Source organism: Erythrolamprus reginae, chromosome 2, assembly GCF_031021105.1.
Source record: "Erythrolamprus reginae isolate rEryReg1 chromosome 2, rEryReg1.hap1, whole genome shotgun sequence".
NCBI classification, from domain to species: Eukaryota; Metazoa; Chordata; class Lepidosauria; order Squamata; family Dipsadidae; genus Erythrolamprus; species Erythrolamprus reginae.
In genome coordinates, this window is record NC_091951.1 from 225530976 (window position 1) to 225555208 (window position 24233).

Sequence of the window (24233 nt, forward strand, 5' to 3'; positions counted from 1 at the left end):
AAACTACATTCTTGGTTTTATGAATTGAATTAATTGTGTTTTGTAAAAAGCCGTAATAGTTCATGCTCAAAACTTATAGTAAGAGCCTGATAATTAATCTGATATAGGCCCTTTTCCTAATCTTTTTTGTAGCCTCAGAAACTTCCCATATTACTATAGGTCAATTCATAATCTTCTGTCTGTTCCTCTGTAATCCTCAGTAAATTTTGTTTCTTTAGATATTCATCTATTTTCTCTAGAGAGATGTCACTTCTTTTATACAAATTAGAATAATATTGATGAAATGCTTTTGTATGGCCACATTGGCCATTCATAGAATATCTTCCTCTTGTAATTTAAATATCATTTTCTTTTTGTAATTTATATGCTAACCACTTCCCTGGTTTATTTGCAAACTCATTTTTTTGCTTTGCATAAATCATTTTTATTTCCATTTCTCTTACTGTTAACATAGATAATTGTTGTTGTAGAATTTGCTGAGAAACATTAATCTTCTCTGGAGAATTTTTAAATTCTTTTTCTCCTGTTTAGTCTAATGGTTTAGGCAACAGGCTAGAAACTGGGAGTAGCCCTACTTTAGGCCCAAAGTTGGATGACCCTGGGCCTGTCACTTTCTCTCAGGCCTAGGAAAGAGGGAGGGGCCAATTCCTCTTACCTGCTGCTATCAGTGTACTGCGTGGACAGCATGAGGATTCTTGCACGCATGCGCACATCCCCAGCATGATTTTGCTTCTCTGCATGCGCAGGAAGCAAAAATGTGCTAAAATCTCACAAGGGGGTGCACTTGTGTGTGAGATTCCGGCAATTTTTTGCTTCCACACATGCGTGGAAGCAAAGAATTGCCAAAATCTCTCTCACTCACGCATCCACTCATGAGATTTTGCTTCTGCGCATGCACAGGAAGCAAAAAAGACCAAAAAAGACCAAAAATTCAAGAAGAGAGATGGTGGCACCAGGGCGGTCACACACAAATTTCACAATCTGGCAGCTGCCACTGGTGCAGAGTTGCCTACCACATCAGTAGCAACCCACCGTTGGAGGGAGATAATGGCAAACCACTTCTTGGCAACACTGTGCCAAGGAAACTTGTCCAGGAAGTCCCCAAGATTGAACACAATTAAACAGAAGAAACAAGAAAAATAAATGCTTTACTCACATACCAAACCATTGTTAAACCAATCATTTCTAGGTATCCCTCATGCTTTCCACATGCTACATCCTTATGATATAAGCTCTTTGTGTTATTAGATTGAGAAAACCAGTGCACATAAAAATTATATGTCTCTCTCTCTCCCTCTCTCTCTCGCCTTAGCAGCATTCCCAAGTGTTACTCCTTCCTGTTATTCTCAAGAAATTAATTGTTGTAAAAAGAAACCAGTGAGAATTATAAGTAGTTCAGTCTGGGAAAGATTATCTGTCTGTTTGTTTACTATCTATCCAATCCAATCCAATCCAATCCAATCCATGCAAAAGGAGAATAACAATGATGGCCAACTGAACAATGCAGCTACACAATGATATGGAAAGCAAGCAAAAGTTCACACATGGCAAATGTTCAACAAGGGAACATCTTCTAATTAGAAACTGAACTCATGTCCTTTTGTTTTCTTTGGCAGCGTTTTACGTCATCTTCCAAACAGAGGATCCCGATGAGCTGGGTCAGTTTTATAGCTATCCCATGGCACTCTACAGCACATTTCAGCTGTTTCTCACCATCATTGATGGACCTGCCAACTATGAGGTGGACTTGCCTTTTATGTATGGCATCACCTATTCTGCTTTTGCTATCATTGCGGCCCTCCTTATGCTCAACCTTCTTATTGCCATGATGGGAGATACTCACTGGCGTGTGGCCCATGAGCGGGATGAACTTTGGAGAGCACAGGTGAGGGATGACAGTTTTGCCTATCAATTGATTATATATGATGGAGCAGACCGGGGAGGGGACCTGAGCCGATTGTTCTGTTTAGGTTGATTTCAGAAGAAGTTCAGAAAACAGTGCTTCTGTCCACTTAACAAAAATCTGCACCAGGGGGGAAATCTCCTCATTGTAATATTGAAATGAAAATGTTTGGTATCCTTTTTGAATTAAATTTGGAATCACATTGTGATTCCAGGATCTCAAACAGATCACTGTTTATTTATTATTAGGGAAACAGAATTTCAATAACTGTACCTATATAAGTATATACAATTAAATGGGGGGAGGAGTAAAACTTGGTTTTTAAAAAGATAAACATGTGATTTCTAGATTTGTTCACTCATGCACATGTATGTATTTTATGCATGATGCATGCCTGCAGATAAGAATGATTTCTACATAAATCCAGATGCTGGAATGGTTTGAAAAATTAGTATAGCTGTTGGCTTGTCTCGGTTAGGCTATGAAACCTTCTACAACACCAAGCAGAGAATTTTAACAGAGCGTGGATGTGTGATAAAGCCAAGACACAGACTTAGTTAAATAAGTATTATTTACATATAAACAAAATATAAACAATCCAGAATAAGCACGAAGCAAATACAGAATAATAAGCACTGAGCAATTTCAAGATAGAAGCACAAAGCAAAATACAATATAGATACTAAGCACGAAGCTAATACAAGCACGAAGCTTAAACACAAATCCCCCTTCTCAGGCAAAAGTAAAGGAAGTGACAGAGCAGAATAATGAGCTTTTATAGCTTCAATGAGTAAGTGACGAAACAGCCTTGAATATTAACTCTTCAAGTACAAGTTAACTCTTTGAGTGCACATTAACTCTTTAAGTACAAGTTTGGTACAAGTGTACAATATGCAGTTTACAATGGCAATCCCTAATAACCATGTACCTTGTACTAACAATAGCAATAATTTGATTAGAGAAAAATTGAGGGGGGAAAAGGTCCTGTGAACTTTAAAGGGCAAAGTGAAAAAGAAATTGTCAAAGAAAGGAGAAAGAAGGAATAAAGAAAATCTGTTCTGAACCTGCTTGTTGTTCTGTTCCAGTGCCAAAGCCCCAAATAATTACGCAACACACAAACTTACAAACACAGATTGTTTTAGAAATTATATGTGGAGTCTCCTAATAGCTTCTTAGGAGCATAAAATCAAAGGCACATTTTAATGTATAAACAGTTCAAAGCGAATGAAGACAAGGAAGAACAAGGAAGTCCGGTTATCTTACTGACCCTCCAAGAATTGGCAAAGTTCCTAGAAATTAGTCCTTTAAAAATCCAAGCCGAACAAAACAAAACAAACAGACAGGTTTTCTCAAAACTGGAACAAAGGAAGCTAGGATTCAAGCCACGATACAAACTGGAAACACAGAGGTTAATATTGAGGAACTATGATGCAAATTTCAAGATTCAAAAGTGGCATTTTCCCTGCAGTTAGCCTTAGCGTGGTTAGGCCTTAAGGGCGTGGCCAATTAGCCTTCAGCTCTACTGTCGAATAAACCTCCACCAGAGTAAACCTTTCTGCCTTTCGGCAGCCCTGCATCCTCTTGCATTTAGGCAAAGGAGTAGCCCCTCCTTTTTCAGCCTTGCCAAAAGGCACCGCAGGTTTCCAAAGGCTCTGGCTGCATAGGCTGCTAGGTGGGCCACAACACTTGTTCCCATCAGAGTGGACTATACTTGGATCATTTCCTAAATGTGTAGCTATGGGATATGCTGCAATTCATGAAGATACATTGCATATTGACACTAAGGTTATGTTGTACATACTCCTGATCAGTTGGAGGATGATGAAGATATTGAGGACTCGGATTCAGATAGTGTTTATGAATTAGTGGGGGGGGGCAGGGTTACAGGTAGTAGAACAAGTGGGAGGCCAGCCACAGGATGGGGTTATGAGTTCAGGATCTAGCGAGGGAGAATCAGATGCTCGCTGGGTTAACCCTAAATTCAGAAGGGCTCAAAAACATAGAGAACAGAGGTCTGGAAGAAGATATTAAGGAGAGGAATGGGTTAAATACTGTAGTGATGTATTTGGCACGTCAGGGGTTCAGTGGAGAAGAAGGGTGGAGTTTTAACGTTGCCGAAGGGAAAATTGATGTGTTTTTGCCGTGCTAAAGTAAGCAAAAGTATTCTGTGTTGTTAACAGTCAGTTCTGCTGTTTTTCAAAGTTATGCTGTTAGGAAAATAATTCTTGTTAAGTGGAGTAGGAGGAGGAATGTGAGGAATGCAACTAAGAGAGATAACGGACCAAGTGCCGGTATGGAATGTGTTTGAATTACAGGAGAGCAGAGAAATAAATGGAGTTTCTTTATTCATGAAATGATGCATTTAATAAGAGTTGTTTGTAATTGCTAAATTTCTACCAGAAACCAGAACAAGTTACATGGACATGTGAGTGTTTATATAGAAGTTAAGGGCAAGAAAGAACCCCATAAACTTCTGCAAGAGAAGTAAACAATGAAATCCTTTCCATGTGGATTTCTGGAAGTATCAGGTCTGGATGAACAATGGCTCCAAATATTGTTTAACATGGCCATCAAATATATTTACAAAATAGAAAATCCTGTTGTTCTTTAGTCTGTGTTGGCTTATTCAACTATCGCAAAAGAGGAAGGTTCCAGATATGGCACTAGTCGAATCATTTGACTTAACTAAAACATTTTGATTACCCAATTTTTTAAAATTGTGTATTTCAGGTTGTTTCCACCACCATTATGCTAGAGCGCAAACTCCCACAGTGCCTCTGGCCTCGCTTAGGCATCTGTGGAAAGGAATATGGGCTAGGTAATCAGAGATATCTGAGGTAAGGTTCATAATCAGTAATTGGTATACATCTTCCATGATAAAGAGGATATTATCTGTATGGACTAGTTACTGTTTAAACAAAATATCTCTTTACTTAATGAACCCATAGCATCAATAAAAGCATAAACAGAGGCCAAATAGATTGACAAGTGACAAAATTAAGGAGCAAGATAAGAAGACGGGACTACAGAAGTACAGAAATAATCATCTGAAGGAACAGTTTCTTTCTTTTTTAACATCTTTATTAAGTTTCTACATATAAAAAACAATCTAAACAAACAAAACATACAAAGGGAAAAAAAAGAAGGAAAAATGAAGGAAAGTAGACAGACAAATCACTTATAAACCTATAGAACATATAGAGCGTTCAGTTTCAGTTGTGTTCAATATATGCACATAGATAGTTATTTACTTATCATCAGTTGATATTTCCTTTCACTATTTTTTGTTGTATAAAAGACTATAAAAGATAGTCGGCCATATTGTTGATTATCACTATCAAGCGACCTAATATTAAGTATTTGTATCTAATATGCGGAATTATGTGTTTACCAATTAACAACATTCTGTCACCACAGAACAGGAGAGAAATACTCACACTTCTCTTAATATCTGGCTTTACTTTTTATATGTGTGAAGACAATGATGATGATGACAGATAAATAGGTAGATAGATAGATAGATAGATAGATAGATAGATAGATAGATAAATAGATAGATAGATAGATAGATAGATGGATGGATGGATGGATGGATGGATGGATGGATGGATGGACGGACGGACGGACAAGACAAGATAAGATAAATGAGAGAGAGGGATGGGTAGGTAGGTAGATACATAGATAGATGGACTGACAGACTGACCGACTGACTGGCAAGCAAGGAGGCAGAAGGCAGGCTGAGAGACAGACAGACAGATAGAGATGATTAATGAGAGAGGGGATTAGGTAGGTAGGTAGATAGTAGCAGTGGGTTGCTCTCAGTTCGGCCCAGTTTTGTGAACTGGTAGTGGCAGCAACGGAAAACTCTGCCCACACGACTGGGATGCTTCTACACATGTGCATATGTGTTTGTGTGTGAAAGTGCACATGTGAATCAGTAACAACAGGTTTTTAGAACCCACTATGGATGATAGATAGATAGTATTCTGTCAGGCTCTCTGATAGGAGCCTCCCGAAAATTCAAGGATACAAATTTCACACACACACGTTTGAAAATTCAAAACAATGTTCTTTATCACAAAAGTCAAAACAAACTAAGCACTCTTTTTGTATTGCAAAGAGCACTCTTCCCAAAACAACCCGGTAGTCTGTACAATGTCCCTTAAACAGTCATTAAGTACTTAGCTAGCAGCTGTGGAGAAACTTCACATCCCTTCTTCTTCCAATGAAGGGAGACACACACACACGCTGCTCTGCTTTGGTTTCAAAGGCGTGAAAAAGCAACAAAGTCCAGCACACAAGATTCCTGACGAAACTGCAACAGATATTCTTCCACAATGGCCAAACCCACATGCTGCTATTTATAGCAGCAGCCCTAATTACTGGAGCCCCACCCAAACACAGGTGGCCTTCCTTATTTCCTGTAATATGTTCTTACTTGGTCTCATCTACGCATAAGTCTGCGCTTGCATGGGTCCTAAATGTCATCATCTGAAGCTATAGAAGATAAGGAAGATTGACTGCCTTGGCTGTGTGCCAAGCCCTCCTCTGTGGAGTCACTCCCACGTTCTTCGTCTGAGGAAACTAAACTCTGCACTGATTCTGTCGGCAATAACACAGGCCTGTGACATGTTGAATTTTCCCCTGCATCCACCTCCCCATTCCCTGGGACTATAGATAGATAGATAGATAGATAGATAGATAGATAGATAGATAGATAGATAGATAGATAGATAGATAGATAGATAGATGATAGATAGATAGATAGATAGATAGATAGATAGATAGATAGATAGATAGATAGGCAGGCAGGCAGGCAGGCAGGCAGGCAGGCAGGCAGGCAGGCAGGCAGGCAGGCAGGCAGGCAGGCAGGCAGGCAGGCAGGCAGGCAGGCAGGCAGGCAGGCAGACACACAGAGTTATGATCATGGCATTAAACTACTTATTCCTCATTCCTTTCCTCCCCACTGTAATCATTGCAAAGATATATTCATGGAAAAAAGGTGTGTGTGTATGTGTGTGTGTTTTCAAATGCAAAAGGTTGCTCAATGGGCATACAGCCATAAATATGGCATAAAGGTTGCCAGGTTTATAAAGCAATCAGCACACAGCATCTGAGTACATGTCACAGTGAGACACTTGATAGGATGTGTGATGACTGCATCTTTGCTGTTCCATATCGTTTTAGCTCAAATTGATCAAAAATAGTTAGGCTGCAAATCACAGAGCCAAACAGCAGTTGAAGCATAAATAGAACCTACGATATTATTAAAAACTGTTTTAAATACACTGCCTTCTTTTATATTTATCACAACAAATCTCTTGGCGCACTAAAATTACCACTTTTCAGCATTTTTCCATTAGAGGCCTCTTTTTCTTCCATTTTTTCTTGGACACTATAGTATTTGTTTTAATTTCATTCTTAGACGTATCACTATGTGATATTCACATAGAGTTCAGTATTCCCATGAAATCCTTTATAGTATCCCTTCTAACATTCTCTTATTTTAGATTGATCCCAAATGATTTCATCACATTTATTCTTAATTCTGTTCCTTCTTCTAAAGGTGTCTTGTTCGGTCCTTTCTTCTCATTTCCAAATCAATTTTCTATTGTCATTATCTTTCTCATTTTTTAAATGCATTGGGATTTTAACCGCTTTCTGCTCTCTTTGATTGGATTCTTTTCAACTCTTTTCTCTATCAGTATATTATACAGTATATGCAATGCAGGTAGTTCTTGACTTACAATAGTTCATTTAGTGACTGTTCAAAGTTACAATCGCACTGAAAAATGGGAGTTACGATCATTTTTCATAGTTGCAACCTTTGCAGCAGCCCCATGATTGTGTCTTCAAAATTCAACTGCTGGGCAACTGGTTCATAGTTATAACCTTTGCTGTGTCGCAGGGTCATGTGATCATCTTTTGTGACCTTCTGACAAGCAAAGTCAATGGGGAAACCAGATTCATTTAACAACCAGGTTGCTAACCTGCCAACTGCAGTGATTCACTTAACAACTATGGCAAGAAAAGTCATAAAATGGGACACAACTAATTTAACAAATGTCTCATTTAATAACAGAAAGTTTGGGGTCAGTTGTGGTCATAAATCAAGGACTACCTGTATCATCCCTTTCTTTGGCTGCAATTCCTCTTGTATAGGCATTTTTATCCATAATCTCCTTTTCATCCTTTTTAGTACTCCCTGTACTTCCTAGCCTAGGGGTAGGCAAAATCGGCTCTTCTGTGACATGTGGACTTCAATTCCCAGAATTCCGGAGCTAGCATGATTGTCTCAGGAATTCTGGGAGTTGAAGTCCACTAGTCGTAGAAAAGCCAACTTTGCCTACCCCTGTCCTAATTCCACATATTTCAGTAGTATTTTGTGGCATCATTCTTTTCACTTTGTGCCAATCAAATTCCGCATCTTCTTTATTGGGGAAGGATGCCTTTGGGTCACATTGACTCCTGGTAATTGCCTAAATTAGTCCCTGCAGGTTTTTTTGGCAACATTTTGGGGAATGGATTATTATTATTATTATTATTATTATTATTATTATTATTATTATTATTATTACTTAGATTTGTATGCCGCCCCTCTCCGAAGACTCGGGGCGGCTCACAACACGTGGAAACAAATCATAAATAATCTGACAATTTAAAATATCAAAGATTTAAAAAAGACCCCATATACTAACAGACATACACACAAGCATACCATACATAAATTAGACATGCCCAGGGGAAGATGTTTCAGTTCCCCCATGCCTGACGGCAAAGGTGGGTTTTAAGGAGTTTACGGAAGGCAGGAAGAGTAGGGGCAGTTCTAATCTCCGGGGGGAGTTGGTTCCAGAGGGCCAGTGCTGCCACAGAGAAGGCTCTTCCCCTGGGGCCCGCCAACCGACATTGTTTAGTTGACGGGACCCGGAGATTGCTCTTGCTGCTTCATAGGGCTGAGAGAGTGACCTGCCCAAGGTCACCTAGCTGGCATAGTGCTTACATTGGGACTAGAACTCATGTTTCCTGGTTTCTAGCCCATTATGTTCACTAGTACATCAAGCTGGCTCTCCGGGTAAAAGTTACATATGTGTATATTGGATTTCACAGCAAAATATGGCACTAAGAAATGCTTAGATGGCTGTTTATTTTTCATGAATGACATGGTCAACCATAACAATGACTGAATTTCCAAATTCAGAACAACCCAAACCTGGCAAAATTTAATGCCCTTCCAACAGCTGTCTTGGAAGGGAAATTATGGAGTCTCCCACTTTAAAAAAAGAATTTGCCCTTGATTTCCTGAAACATTAACCCATGTTTTGCTATAATGCAATTATAAAGGTGCCCAGTTGTAGCTAATAACTCTCCGTTTAGACTAGATAGATTTCCAGGAGACCCAAATGTATTTCATTTATAGTTATTACCATCTGATCAGTGTGACTTTGGTTTCTCTGAATGAGACTGTGTTTTGTTTTCCTATTTATAAAATACAGCACACCAAAGTTATATAAATATAAAACTTATATGTATTAAGTTTTAACATAGCTTTTACTTGATGTTTTGCAATTACTTCTCATATTTTTGTTTCTGAATTGGCCAATGACTATAATCAATTCTATTTCCATTGAATTGAATATCTAGTTTTTCTATGAAATTGTGTCTCTTCTAAAGAGGAATTGTGTTTTTTATGTTTAAACTGAAAGATAAAATATGTGTTAAAATTACATATGGAACACTTGTCTCTTCAAATCCACATTATCATTGCCAATTTCCAATAAAAATAATGATCATGCTCAAGAGATTCTCTAACACAAAGTGCTTAGCAATTTTTGTAATGTTGAATACAGATTGATTCCCCCGCCCCACTCAAAAAGACTAAACATTTCACGCCACATTGTTCATGTCTGTTCTCTTTCACTGTTTTCCATTGTGCTGCTTATTCTCTGGCCATTTCGCTCTCTATTTCATTCCTCCTATACTCCCTGCATGGGAATATTATATATTAAATGTGATTACACTGTAATGGTTTGGCAATGATTTCTGTATTGTATTTATATAGGTTCATATGCTGTTTAATTTTCCAAAACGGGCCCCCTCCTGAAATCTCAAAATTCCCCAGAAAGAATTGCTATATTTGAGCATTTTGAAAATTGGTATACCCACCTAGATTTTAGCGCATCTAATACATTCTAAAACACACATATGTTTATGACTAAAAGTAATAATTTTCCAATCATATATTGATTGTTTCTGTTAAATCTTAGGTCACAGCTTTTTCCAAAGAAACATCATTATAATGTTTTTTCTACTGTGAGAGATGAAACATGTAGATCTTTTTATCCTTTGCTTTCATTTTACACAATAATTTCACTCATTTTGTTTACATTTTTCAAAATTTTTCTTTACAAGTTTAGAAAATTCCTTCAGTATTGAAGGTTCATAATTTAGGAGAATTAAGATTTCATGAAACCATTAAATTTTGATGGCTAGGTTTACCATACTGAATTATAGCATTAGTTACTAACTCCATTATGTTTCAAGCAATATTTAAATATTTTTCTTAAAACATAGTTCAGGAGAAATTGAGATTTTCATAAGATGGTTATTTTCATTTTTTTAAAAACTTTGTTTTATAGGCTGTTGGGTTTGGTAAATTACATGCTACTTTTTTGCTGTAATCTATTTCATATATTGTATAGCATTTCATATATTGTATGGCATTTTATAAGGGCATGAACTCAATAATGATACCCAACTTCCTGCCATGTGTTTTCATGTGAAAATTTGAAAATGTTTGTTGCCTTCACACATTACATTTTTAAAGATGCCCAAAACACAAAGTGCTTTTCACACTAGCAATTTTCTACCAATGTAATAGATGTGTATACTCATGGGGGAATCCCAAAAGGGCCCTTTTAAAGAGGCAACTGGACCTTCTTTGTTTTTCCTTGAAGACGTTTCGCATCTTATCTGTTGTGGTTAGCTCTGGCCCAGCTCCTGCCCCAAGGACTGTGGATGTGGGGGAGACATCCACATGCTGCAGGGCTGTTTTGCCCCCGGTGGAATCTGCTGCTGAAGGCTCCTCTGACCAAGAAGACATGAGTGACAGGGAGGAGGAGAGTGGGGCAGACAGCTCAGAAGGAGATCAATTATCTATCTCCTCCTTGGATTCAGAACAAGAGTTAATGATACAGCCACGCATGCGGAGAGCGATGCATAGGCAACAACAACTGAGAGATTATTATCAAAGAAAATGAGGCCACCTGTGGTTGGATGGGGCTGTGGTAATTAGTGAGGCTGCTATAAAGAGCAGCGTGTGGGTTTGGCCATTGTGGAGGATTATCTGATCGTTGTGTTTCGTGACTGCTTTACTGACTTTGACCTTTGGTGTGCTGATTTTTCCCTGCTTTGAAACCAAACCAGAGCAAAGTGTGTTTCACTTTGTGAAAAAAGAAGGACTGTGAATTGCCTCACAGCTGCAAGCTAAGTATCACAGAACTGATAAGGGACTTGTACAAATTACCAGTTTGTTTGGAGACGAGTGCTCTTTGCTATCCCAAAAGAGGGCTTGGTTTAAGTGAATTTTCATTATAAAGAACATTGTTTTGAATTTTCAAACGTGTGTGTGTCTGAAATTGTATCTGTACATTTTTAGGAGGATTCTACCAGAGAGCTTGACAGAACATTATCCAAGAAGCATCTTCAGTTCTGAACCAGCATTCAGAACTGAATAGGTTTTTTTAGATGAGAAACTAAATGAATTCAAGAAAAACAAAGAAAGTCCAGTTGCCTCTTCAAAAAGCACCTTTGGGACAACTATGAGCTCGCTGATTGAGAATCTCCATAGACCAGTGATGGTGAACCTATGGCATAGCCCCTGAGTTAGAATAACAAGCCATTATTCTAGCGCAGCTACAATGTGCATGTGTGTGCCAGCCAGCTGATTTTCGGCTTGCCTGGAGGCTCTGGGAGGGCATTTTCGGCCTCCAGAAAATCTCTGGGGGATGGGGGAGGGCATTTTTGCCTCTGGAGCCTGGGAAGGGTGAAAAATGGGCATACTGTACCCACCAGAGTTTTGGAAATGAGTTGATTCAGGCCTTCAGAGGGTCTCCGGGGGATTTTAATTTAATTTAATTTATTAGATTTGTATGCCGCCCCTCTCCACAAATAAAAAATGTTTTAAAAAGCGCATAAAAAACCCATTATTAAAACCATACAACTCAGTCATACCATATACAAATCTACCATAGCCTAGGGGTAACTCAGTTACCCCATGCCCGGTGACATAGGTGGGTTTTGAGTAGCTTACAAAAGGCAAGGAGGGTGGGGGCGGTTCTAATCTCGGGGGGGAGTTGATTCCAGAGGGCTGGGGCCGCCACAGAGAAGGCTCTTCCCCTGGGTCCCGCCAGATGACATTGTTTAGTCAACGGGACCCAGAGAAGGCCAATTCTGTGGGACCTTATTGGTCACTGGGATTCGTGCGTCACAAGATGGTCCCGAAGGTATTCCGGCCCGATGCCATGTAAGGCTTTATAGGTCATTACCAACACTTTGAATTGTGACCGGAAACTGATCGGCAACCAGTGCAAGCCGCGGAGTATTGCCGAGACGTGGGCGAATCTTGGAAGCCCCATTTTGCATGATAGGGGAGGTAATTTTCACCCTCCTGAGACATTGAATTATGGGTATGGGCACTCACACATGCGTGAAAACACACACATGCACACTTTCGGCATTCGAGGAAAAAAAGGTTCGGCATCACTCTCAGAGACACTCATGTAGGAAGTTCCATGTAGGAAGTTCCTAATTAAGTAGAAGGTCATGTTAGATTTAGGTCAGATTCTTGTCTGCAGATCTGTCATGGTATTTGAGAATAACCTTGTGAGATGGGAGGAAGAGATGCTGCCTATGAAGGATCAGATAAAAGGCCGGACCCCCAACTTCATAAGGGGCACAGGCACATACCCCCACACACAAAGAGAAAGGATCCTCCTTAATTTATCAGATGCAAAAAAAGATGCAGGAGATTTGTACTTTCAGACCTAAAAGATTGTGGTCAGCCTTGCCAGGCAGACTGGTAAGAAGGAAGCTGAAGTTATTCTTTTTTACTGGAACACTATATTAAAAGAATCTTTTTACAGTGTGATAAGTTAGCGAGGATCCTTTTCATTTTCCTTCTCTACCCATTATGTAGCTGTGGGTTTCCCTCTCCACTCTTATTTGCTCACTTCCTTGGTAGCATCTCTTTTTCCAATTTCTCACAAGGTCATTCCGACATGCCATTACAAAATCTCAAGACCATTACATTTTGTTATGCCTGCAAACAATGTGTAGCATCTTCGGAAGAAAAGATGTCAAGTAATAAGATTCCCCCCCCCCCCAAATGAAGAGTATTCAGCTGCTTTTAGCTAGTTAGATTTCTGAGAAAATTTCTTAAAGGAAATGCTGGGGAGCTAGTCCAGTGGGCCTTCTCCGGGACCCGTCAACTAAACAATGTCGTCTGGTGGGACCCAGGGGAAGAACCTTCTCTGTGGTGGCTCCAATCCTCTGGAACCAGCTCCCCCTAGAGATTAGGATTGCCCCCACCCTCCTTGCCTTTCGGAAACTCCTTAAAACCAACCTCTGCCATCAGGCATGGGGGAATTGAAACATCTCCCCCTTGCCCATGTAGTTTCCGTGTATTATTCAACTGTGTGCTTGTTTTTTATATATTGGGGTTTCTTTTGCATTTTTTAACCTAAAACTGTAATTTACATTGCTAAATATTAGATTTGTTACTATGTATTGTTTTTTACCATTCTTGTGAGCCGCCCCGAGTCTACGGAGAGGGGCGGCATATAAATCCAATAAATCTATTCTAATCTAATCTAGTCTCTGGATCCCTGCCCTTATTCCTAAAATTCCTCAAGATCCACTTTGGAGTTAGATGCATTCTGGGGAAAAGATGGTGGGCAGCTACAGGTTAGCTTTTTTACACAATCACCAAATCATCCAATTAAGAAAACACAGAAACATAGAAACATAGAAGACTGACGGCAGAAAAAGACCTCATGGTCCATCTAGTCTGCCCTTATACTATTTCTTGTATTTTATCTTACAATGGATATATGTTTATCCCAGGCATGTTTAAATTCAGTTACTGTGGATTTACCAACCACGTCAGAACAAATACAGTAATATCAAGAACCACCAGATCTAAACCAATTTCCAGATTAGAGTAATCAATGTGTTCTGTCTAGATGTTAAACATCGAAGTTTGCTGTTGTCATTGTTCTAATACTTGTGCGACCGCCTTCTGCTGCATGAGTGCCAGCAACTGGTTAGGTCCCACAAAGTCAACCTTCTCCAGGTCCCATCAACTAGACCAGAGGTCTTCAAACTTGGCAAGTTTAAGACTTATGGACTTCAACTCTCAGAATTCTCCAGCCAGCTATGCTGGCTGGAGAATTCTGAGAGTTGAAGTCCACAAGTCTTAAACTTGCCAAGTTTGAAGACCTCTGAACTAGACAATATCACAATGGCCCTCTGGAATCAGATCCCCCCAGAGATTTGCACTGCCCCCACCCTCCTCGCCTTCTGCAAGAGTCTTAAGACTCATCTATGCCAACAGGCTTGGGGCCACTAGACTCTAGCCCCCTGGCCGATGAATGTGTTGAGAGTATGTTGATTGAATGGAGATGACTGTCTTTTTATGGTTTTGGGGAGTTTTAGATTATAAATTTAAATTAATTGGATTTAGGACATTATATATTGTTCCATTATATGTTGTAAGCCTCCTGGGAGAAGGGCGGCATAAAATTAATAAATAAAATAAATAATAATAACCTGTCAATGCATTCAGTGATAAACTGGCTTGGATCTTATATGGATTCACGTCTTGTTTGGAGCATGGGTGGGAGTTTCTACCTCCCAAAATAGAATAGAAGTAATAAAGGGTACATTCCCACACTTTGCGCAGGACCGCCTAGCCTTTAGAAAGCTTGAGTGTTGGCAGTTTCTACCCTCCAGTGGCTGCTCATTTATTCTTGGCCCCCTGCCTTTCCCCCCAAAACTCAGGAAACAGGCATTAAATAGAAGAACTTTGTGTGAGTGTTTCCAGCCAGGAAAAGACATATGGATTGAAATTATTCTGAAACTATCAATTGGGCTTCTTCTGTTATGTCGGAATCCATCACTCCTTGTATCCCTTCTGCCACCCGTGGGGATGGAAAACAGGGCAGTTTAAAATGTCAAGAGAATTCAGTTGGGGGTTCTTGTCTTTCTTCTGCTTGCTGCTAACTCAGGCAAGGAGGTGGGTGGGTGGAGAAACTGTCTTGGTCGGCTGCTTTTGCAACCTGAGCCTTTTTTCTGTCTGCAGTGAATATTGATTACATGTGAAATATTGGCAGAGGGAGGGCCTAGGTATTTTTTCTAGAGGAAAGAAAAAAGGAGCATTAGTAAATATTAGGTTTCTTTTTTATACTTCTGAGTAGGAATTCCTAATAAAAAGAATTCTGGCGTCTTTTCTATGTCCTCTTGTGCTATTTCTTTTACCCACTTCTCGATTAAGTTCCAATAGTATTTGACTTTAGGGCAGGTCCACCATCGGTGATAATACGTGCCTATCTCCTTTTTTGCACTTCCAGCAATTTTGGCGAGTCTGTTGGGTGGCAAATGCCAACCATGGGACATTTTCATCTGGTTTTCTTTAAATGCTGTGGAAAAGAGGAGCAAAGAGAAGAAGAGAATTCTGCTCAAAAAGTTCATCCTGCTTACTGTTTTTAAATTAGAGGATATAGTAGAGAAGAAATATGAGATATAGGAGAGACTATAGGACAGGGGAGGGAAGGCACTCTAGTGTGCTTATGTACACCCCTTAGGAATCTGGAGAGGTGGATAGTCTAAGGGTAAAATGTTGGGGGTTAGGGGATGATACTACAGAGTCCGGTAATGAGTTCCATGCTTCGACAACCTGATTACTAAATTCATATTTTTTACAGTCAAGTTTGGAGCGGTTAATGTTAAGCTTGAATCTGTTGTGTGCTCTTGTGTTGTTGTGGTTGAAGCTGAAGTAGTCTTTGACAGGCAGGACATTGCAGCATATGATCTTGTGGGCAATACTTAGATCATGTTTAAGGCGTCGTAGTTCTAAGCTTTCAAGACCAAGGATTGAAAGCCTAGTCTCGTAGGGTATTCTGTTTCGAGTGGAGGAATGAAGGTCTCTTCTTGTGAAGTATCTTTCGCCTGATACACCAGTTGTGGCCCTATTTGGACCGGGGGTCACTGCTCACAGTCAATCATGCCCTCATCACCTCGAGGCTCGACTACTGTAATGCTCTCTACATGGGGCTATCTTTGAAAAGTGTTCTGAAACTTCAGATTGTGCAGAATGCAGCTGCGAGAGCAATCATGGGCTTTCCCAAAAATGCCCATGTAACGCCAACACTCTGCAGTCTGCATGGGTTGCCGATCAATTTCCAGTCACAATTCAAAGTGTTGGTCATCACCTATAAAGCCCTTCATGGCACTGGACCAGGGTATCTACGAGACCGCCTTCTGCCACACAAATCCCAGCGACCGGTTAGGTCCCACAGAGTGGGCGGGCCCCAGGGGAAGAGCCTTCTTTGTGGCGGCCCCGGCCCTCTGGAACCAACTCTCCCCGGAGATTAGAATTGCCCCCACCCTCCTCACCTTTTGTAAGCTCCTTAAAACCCACCTCTGCCGTCAGGCATGGGTTAACTGAGATATTCTTTCCCCCTAGGCCTTTACAATTTATGCATGGTATGTTTGTTTGTATATATGTTTAGTTTTACAAATAAGGGTTTTTAAACTGTTTTAGTATTGGATTTACATGCTGTTTTGTACTACTGTTGTTAGCCGCCCCGAGTCTATGGAGAGGGGCGGCATACAAATCCAATAAATAAATAAATAAATAAATTTTCTTTTTCCCCCCAAATATTTTTATTCATTTTTTAAAATATAAGACAAAACAAAATAGACAACATTTAACATGTAAAGGAGCTACCATTGCTCCACTAAGTATAGAAGTCTTCTTAATACAGAAAAAAAAAGACTAATTCTAGTTTAGATGAATACAAACCTTTTCCCATATACTTAGATTTATTTCTTTTCCAAAATTTTTACACCAACTGATCATATTATCTTTTAACATCCAACATATTGTCTTGCAATTTATTAAATATTTATATAACTTCCCGATCAATTTTCCTTGATTTTGGGTTAGCAATTTCCCAAGTATATTATTGTCCTTCTTAAATATGAATATTCTCGCATCTTTTTGTTATCTAGAATTAATCTGGGCGTACTGCCACCAATCTATTTCTACCCCTGATTCCTGCAATTCTTGTTTTGTTTTCAGTTTTAATTGGTTATCAAGTAAATCTCTATATTTCCATATTTTACCTTCTTTTAACAAATTAAGGTGAGAAATAGCTTCAATTGGTGAAACCCATTCTGGCATTACTAAAAAGTGATTTTTTAAAAATCTCATTACAAACATCTATTAATGCCTTTCTAATTATGTTCCTTTTAAAGTATGAGTGAGTTTTGTACTTTTCATACCATACAAAGGCATGCCAACCTAACATTAAATCATGGCCCTCTAAGTTTAATAATCTTCTATTTTCCAAAATTAGCCATTCTTTTATCCACGATAGTGCTGCCGCTTGGTAATATAACTTCCAATTTGGGAGGGCTAGCCCTCCTCTCTGTTTCCGATCTTCTAAAGAACTTTGTTTTATTCTTGGTTTCTTACCTTGCCATATAAATTTTTTAGTAATCTTAGTTAATTCTTTTAAAAAATTCCCTCCTGGATTTATTGGGATTACCTGAAATAAAAACAATACTTTGGGAAGAATATTCAATTTGATTGTAGAAATTCTTCCTACTAAATATAACTGTAGATTGTTCCATATTTCCAGGTCTTTTTTAATTTGGCCTAAAAGCTTTATATAATTGTCATTTTTTAAGGACATAACTTTAGAAGAAATCCAAATACCTAAATATTTTACTTTTTTTGTTATTTTCATATTTGTTGATTTGTCTAGTTGTTTTATCTGTAAATCCGTCATGTATTTGTGTCTTTTCCTTATTAATTTTCAAACCTGCTACTTTCCCATATTCTTTTATTAAGTCTATTAATTTTGATATTGATGTCAGAGGATCTTCTATTATAAAGACCACGTCGTCAGCAAATGCTTGGACTTTGTATGTTTCTTTTTTAATCTTCAAACCTTTTATATCATTTTCCATTCTTATTTTTATTAATAATGTTTCTAATGTTAAAATAAATAATAATGGTGATATGGGGCAGCCTTGTCTAACTCCTCTTTGTATTTCTAATCTTTCTGTTTGTTCATTGTTTATTATAATTTTTGCTGATTGGTTGGAATAAATCGCATCAGTTATATTAAAAAATTTGGTTCCCACATTCATCTTGTTTAATTGTATTTTCATAAAGATCCAATCTACATTATCAAATGCTTTTTTGGCATCAAGAAATATAAGTGCCATTTGTTTTTCAGGGTGTTGTTCATAATATTCTAAGGTATTTATAATTGTCCTCAAGTTATTTTTTATTTGTCTACCTGGTAAAAATCTATTCTGATCTTCATGTATTATTTCATTTATAGTATTTGAAACCTAAATGCGTATATTGATATAAAAATTTTATAGTCTATGTTTAGTAATGAGATTGGTCTTTCAATTTTTTGACCATTTTCAAGAGTGTTAATGTCTGAGATGCGATATTTTGCTTCTATTTGTGAAGTTGATTCTATTTAGAAAAATGCTGTAAAGTGGGAAGTATAGTTGCAGTGACTGATTTATGTTGTCAGTTATAGACACAGTATCTTTCAGCAGTACATCCACATCGGCTGTGATTCCCCCCCATGCTAACTATCTGCACTTATTCAAGGCATCAACCTCCAACAGCTGGTGAAAGCAAAAACCCATTTGCTGTACTACAGTATTTCTTGATGTTGCAACTTGAAAATGTGTGGACTTCAACTCCCATAATTGCTGGCTGGGGAATTCTGGGAGTTGAAGTCCATACATCATCAAATACCAAGGTAGAGAAACACTTCTGCAGTAAAACCAACTAATTCAGTTTGCCTCTCTTGCATCACTGCTGGCCATCACCATAAATATGATATAGCCAGGGTGATTTAAAAAAAAAAAATCCTTGACTTGGAAATGCTTCAGTTAGCTTTTTCCTCCTGCACTTTTCCACATCTAATGTGGTGCTACGGTGAAGATGCTGCATTAACACTGCAGAGCCAGATTTAATACCAGCCCTGGTCTTACACACTCAGAGTGGCAACATATTTCCCCTCGACACAACCTACTTTACAGAGTTGTAAAGGATTTAAAAACATCCCTCCCCATATACCATGCTCAGCTCCTCAAAAGAAACACGACACATAAACCTAATTAACTAACAGCAGGATATAAAGGAGAGGCATATGAAGGTGCAATATGAAAGAGGGATTTTGTCAATTAAACCTACATTGAAACAGACACCTTTACTATGAAAGGATTATATGTGTCTCTTCTGCATGTTGAAGTATGCTGTAAAACAGGGAGAGGGAAGGTTAGGAAACAATGAAACACCCTGTATTCGTCTCTCCACGCACCACAAGTGCCAGGCCTGTCTCAGGTACAATGTGTTTTGCAGAATTCCCTGTAAAATAAGGATTTTTTTTCTTCTGCAGCCAGCTAAGAGTCTTCTAAATATCTGTGAAAGTGAGGTAAAAATGAAACAGGCACCATTAAAACGCATCCCATAACCAGAAAATGGACTTTGGGAACAACAAAAGCAAGAACTAGGAAACACGTACTGTATGAATTTTGCAGAAACACGTTTAATTGGCTATATGCTACTCTCCTTATGCTGGTCTTTGAGCCTAATGAAGATTTCATTCATTGTAGAAATGTGACTGTAGATCCTGACTTCTACAGACATTTTCTTCCTAGTGCTACCCCTTGTTTGAAAGTGTGCAGGTGAGGGGTAGCATTGATGCAAGTGTGTGAATTTCCACAGACCTCCAGTCCTGATCTATATCAAGCACATTCCTGGGCAACAGAGATAAATCTATAAAATGGTTTTGTCACTCCTAACAACATATTTCAACTATTTGGGGATGTAGGATATAGGATAAACCTTTATTTTATGGGACAAATGCAGAAATAATATGGGTTCAGTCTATTACTTTGGACTAGGTCGGGGTAGGCAAAGTTGGTTCTTCTATGACACGTGGACTTCAACTCCCAGAATTCCTGAGCTAGCATGATTGGTTCAGGAATTCTGGGAGCTGAAGTCCACAAATCATAGAAGAGCCAACTTTGCCTACCCCTGGACTAGATAGTCCAAAGACCAAGTCTTTCTAGTCCCTTGAATGTACCTGAAAAATAGGCTCAGATAGTTGTATAAACAATGAGGCTCAGATAGTTTTATAAACAAAATGCCCTACATGGTATCGGACCAGAATACCTGCGGACCGCCTTCTACCGCATGAGTCCCAGTGACTGGTCAGGTCCCCCAGAGTTGGCCTTCTCCAGGTCCCATCAACTAGACAATGTCGCTTGGCAGGGCCTAGGGGAAGAGCCTTCTCTGTGGAGGCCCCAGCCCTCTGGAACCAGCTCCCTCTGGAGATTCGCACTGCCCCCACCCTCCTTGCCTTCCGTAAGAGTCTCAAGACTTATTTATGTCGCCAAGCTTGAAGCTATTAGACTTCTGCCCCTGGCCAACCAAAGTTATGCGAGTTAGTGGATTGAATGGGTATGAGTATTTTGGGTTTTAGATTATTAATTATTGATTGGATTCAGGATGTTATATATTGTTATTTTTATATGTTATAAGCTGCCACGAGTCCTTGGAGAGGGATGGCATAAAAGTCCAATTAATAAAATGCTGTAATAGCTAACAAAACTAACAAAGAAAGAGTTGTGGTGTACTTAAGGCATCAGTTGAAATCAGAAGACCATGTGTTCTGTTCCTGCCTTAGGCATAAAGCCAGCTGGGTAACCATGGCCTCTCTCTTTCTCCCTCCCTCCCTTTCTCTCCTTCTCCCCCCTCTCCCCCTCTCTCCTCACTCTTCCTTTCTCTTCCTTTCCCCCCTCTCTCTCCATCCCTCTCTCCCTCTGCCTTTCTTTCCCCCTCTCCCTCCCTCTGTCCCTCTCTCTCCCTTTCTTTCCCTCCCTCTCCCTCCCTCCCTCCCTGTGTTCTGTTCCTGCCTTAGGCACAACGCCAGCTAGGTAACCATGGCCTCTCTCTCTCCCTCCCTTTCTCTCCTTCTCCCCCTCTCTCCTCTCTCTTTCTTTCTCTTCCTTTCCCTCCCTCTCTCTCCCTCTCTCCCTCTGCCTTTCTTTCCCCCTCTCCCTTCCTGTGTCCCTCTCTCTCCCTCTCCCCATCTCCCTCCCTCCCTCTCCCTCCCTCTCTCCCCTCCCTCCCTCTCCCTCCCTCTCTCCCCTCCCTCCCTCCCTCTCCCTCTTCTTTTCTTCCCTCCCTCCCTCTCCTTCCCTCTCTCCCTCTTTTCTTCCCTCCCTCTCCCTCCCTCTTTTCCTCTCTCCCTCTCCCCTCTCCCTCCCTCTCTCCCCCTCCCTCTCCCTCCTTGCCTGTCTCTCCCTCTCTATCTCTCTTCCCCCCCACACACCTAAGAAATAGGCAACGGCAAATCACTTCTGAAATCTTGCCAAGAAAACAGCAAGGACTCATCCAGATAGTTTTGAAGAATCGCTGACTGCAAGGCACAAACAAAATAATCCCATGGGATTTGATTGTCAAGTATCCAAAATCTCCCCACATGAAAGTAATCTTGAAAACACAGTAATGGAGGAGTGAATATTATATTATGTGATTTATTTTGCTAGTTGTTAGTATATTGTTGTATTTATCTGTTTCACTCTGTTTTTTTCAATTTCCCTGATCATTGAATATTGTTTGATTGATTGATTGATTGATTGATTGATTGATTGATTGATAAGTCATTTACCACATCTGTGAGTTGCCCTAGCTAAGAGGATGGAGCAGCTCAATGGGCAAAAAACCATAAAGAATGCAAACTCACAGATTGGTAATGGGGCACTAAAATAACATGTGTAAAAAAAGGTTCAAAAATGACAGACACTTCTTGACATTTATAAAAAGAAACCCTGTTTTTAAACTGAAGGTAGTTTTAGGGCATCTGAGAATGTCAAGTATATCACAATGTGTTTCATTGTGTGGCAGGATTTAGGGAACGTGTCTTTAGGATCTTGTTGGTATGATGCTTTATCACATTTGTTCTTATTGACAGCCAATCCCTTGCAGTCTCCACTTTGTCCCAGTCTTTCACAGATGTCTGCTGGCCATGGGGCTTGGTAGATGCTTGTGGAAAAAGGAATTTTACCGAATGGTACAATTGTACATGTATTGTGTTCTTTCTAATTTGCAATGAAGTTTAGTGGTCATGACCATATGCATATTTAATACCTACCTGGTTAGCTTGCAGGAATATGGTATGAATGAACCCTAAAGGTGCATTTTATGGGTTTAGACAATTTTCCAAGTCATAGGAAGACAACTCAGGCATTGCAGATTGCCTGTTCCCTAGTAAGGAGTTTAGGGTAGGGAGAGCTGCTATTTAAATTCATGATTTAAATTCAGACCATTATCAGGAATAGAAACAGCTATTACACTGATCCCTTAATTGGGACGCATGCCTTTCATAAACTCATGTATTCTGTCCTCTGATTCAGTCCAATCTGGGCTCAAATCACATCCTATATATAATTTTATATATAGGATAATGGAAAAGATAGAGCACTGCAGTTCTTTTCTTCCCCTGCAAACTGAGTACTTAGTTTGGATTTTAGTGCATCTTCAGCTCTTGTTAATAATAATAATAAGTTTGACCTTTCCAATGTTTTTTTCCCTTACAAAAATGTAAAAAAAATTCTGAAGGCAGGGGTTTTAAAAATCCATTTGCTTAACAAGAAATGAGATTTCTTTCCTGGTTCTTGTTGTTATACTGGCACATAGGTACAGAGATGACTGACATGTACTTCTCATTAAACCTAAAGATGCTGGAAAAAACATTTTTGCATATCAAAGTTTTGAAAAGAAGATTAAAAGCTAACAAACCTAAAGTAAAGGAGAGAAGGAAAGGAAAAAAGAAAGAATAAAAAGAAATAACTTCCAATAGGTGCAAAAAGAAAAATCATCTTTTAATTATCTATTTTTTTCTAATCAACAGAGCCATAAATTATAAATTCATTTTTTCTGTTTCTTGCAAAAAGTCTCTAAGGGGTTTCCAGTCAGCAATAAACATAGATACTGTCTTTTCTCCAATCAAGGAAGTTAATTTAGCCATCTTTGCAAGTTCTATTATCTTTCCCAGCCTTTCCTCCATTAAGGGTAATGTTGAATCTTTTTGAACATGTAACAATCTCACTGCAGTTACCAGATGTAAAAAAGCCAAAGTTCCATGTCTTTTTCCCCAGCTGTCATTTCATTTTTACCATTTTTAAATGACACAAATGAAATTAGCTTTATATAAAAATAAGTAAAATTAAGACATAGAAGAAGTAAGTTGGGATAAGATATTTCGACTATAAATACAATGGACAGACAGTTAGTTACAAGCTATTTATCTCAAGAAAAGCTAATCAGACATTCTTACTTCACTTTCTCTCTATAAACCTATTACCATATATACTCGAGTATAAGTCGCTCCAACTATAAGTCGAGGCCCCTACTTTTGCCACAAAAATTGGGGTAAATTTATTGACTCGTGTATAAGTCGAGGATGGAAAATGCAGCGGCTACTGGTAACTTATTAAAATGGAAACCAATAAAATTACATCAATTGAGGCATCAGTAGGGTAAATGTTTTAGAATATTTATTTCAAAGAAAACCAGTAAACTAGCTCTGTAAGTTTAAAAGAGGGTAAACAGGTATATGTACCCCAAGGCAGTATAGGCAAAAAAATTGCAAGTACTGTACTTACCTCAATCCCCCACTGCTCCTGCTGGTTTGGGTTAGGGTTAGGATATTTGGCCTCTCCTTGCCTCAAAGAGATACAATTTCCCTCTCTATTTACTATTACTGAACATCCAAAATATACTATTTAACCCTGCTGTTCTGTTCGAAAAAACTCCCTAATGTTATGTTCCCGGGTCTATTTGACCCGGACTGCAAATTGATCATTTTAGGTACTTATATTTGGTCTTTTTGAAAGCTTTTTTCACCTGGAAACAAGTTTGAACATTTCTGCACACAATGGAATAAAAATTGAACTGAAAAAATTAATCCTTATTGGTTTATTTTGCACATAAATGTGCCTTCCCCCC

The 24233-nt window shown here is 39.1% G+C and overlaps 1 protein-coding gene across 2 annotated transcripts in view; it reads left to right on the forward strand.

Moving 5' to 3' along the window:
* The window catches only part of LOC139162082 (transient receptor potential cation channel subfamily V member 6-like), a 135254-nt gene that overhangs the window by 105280 nt on the left and 5741 nt on the right, over positions 1-24233 (forward strand). The window contains exons 13-14 of one of the 2 annotated variants that reach the window (XM_070742106.1): positions 1617-1885; positions 4634-4740. In XM_070742106.1, coding sequence (XP_070598207.1) covers positions 1617-1885; positions 4634-4740 — 376 coding nt within the window. Of the gene's footprint in view, positions 1-1616; positions 1886-4633; positions 4745-24233 lie in introns of those variants that run through there. The other variant, XM_070742107.1, reaches the window with a different exon arrangement.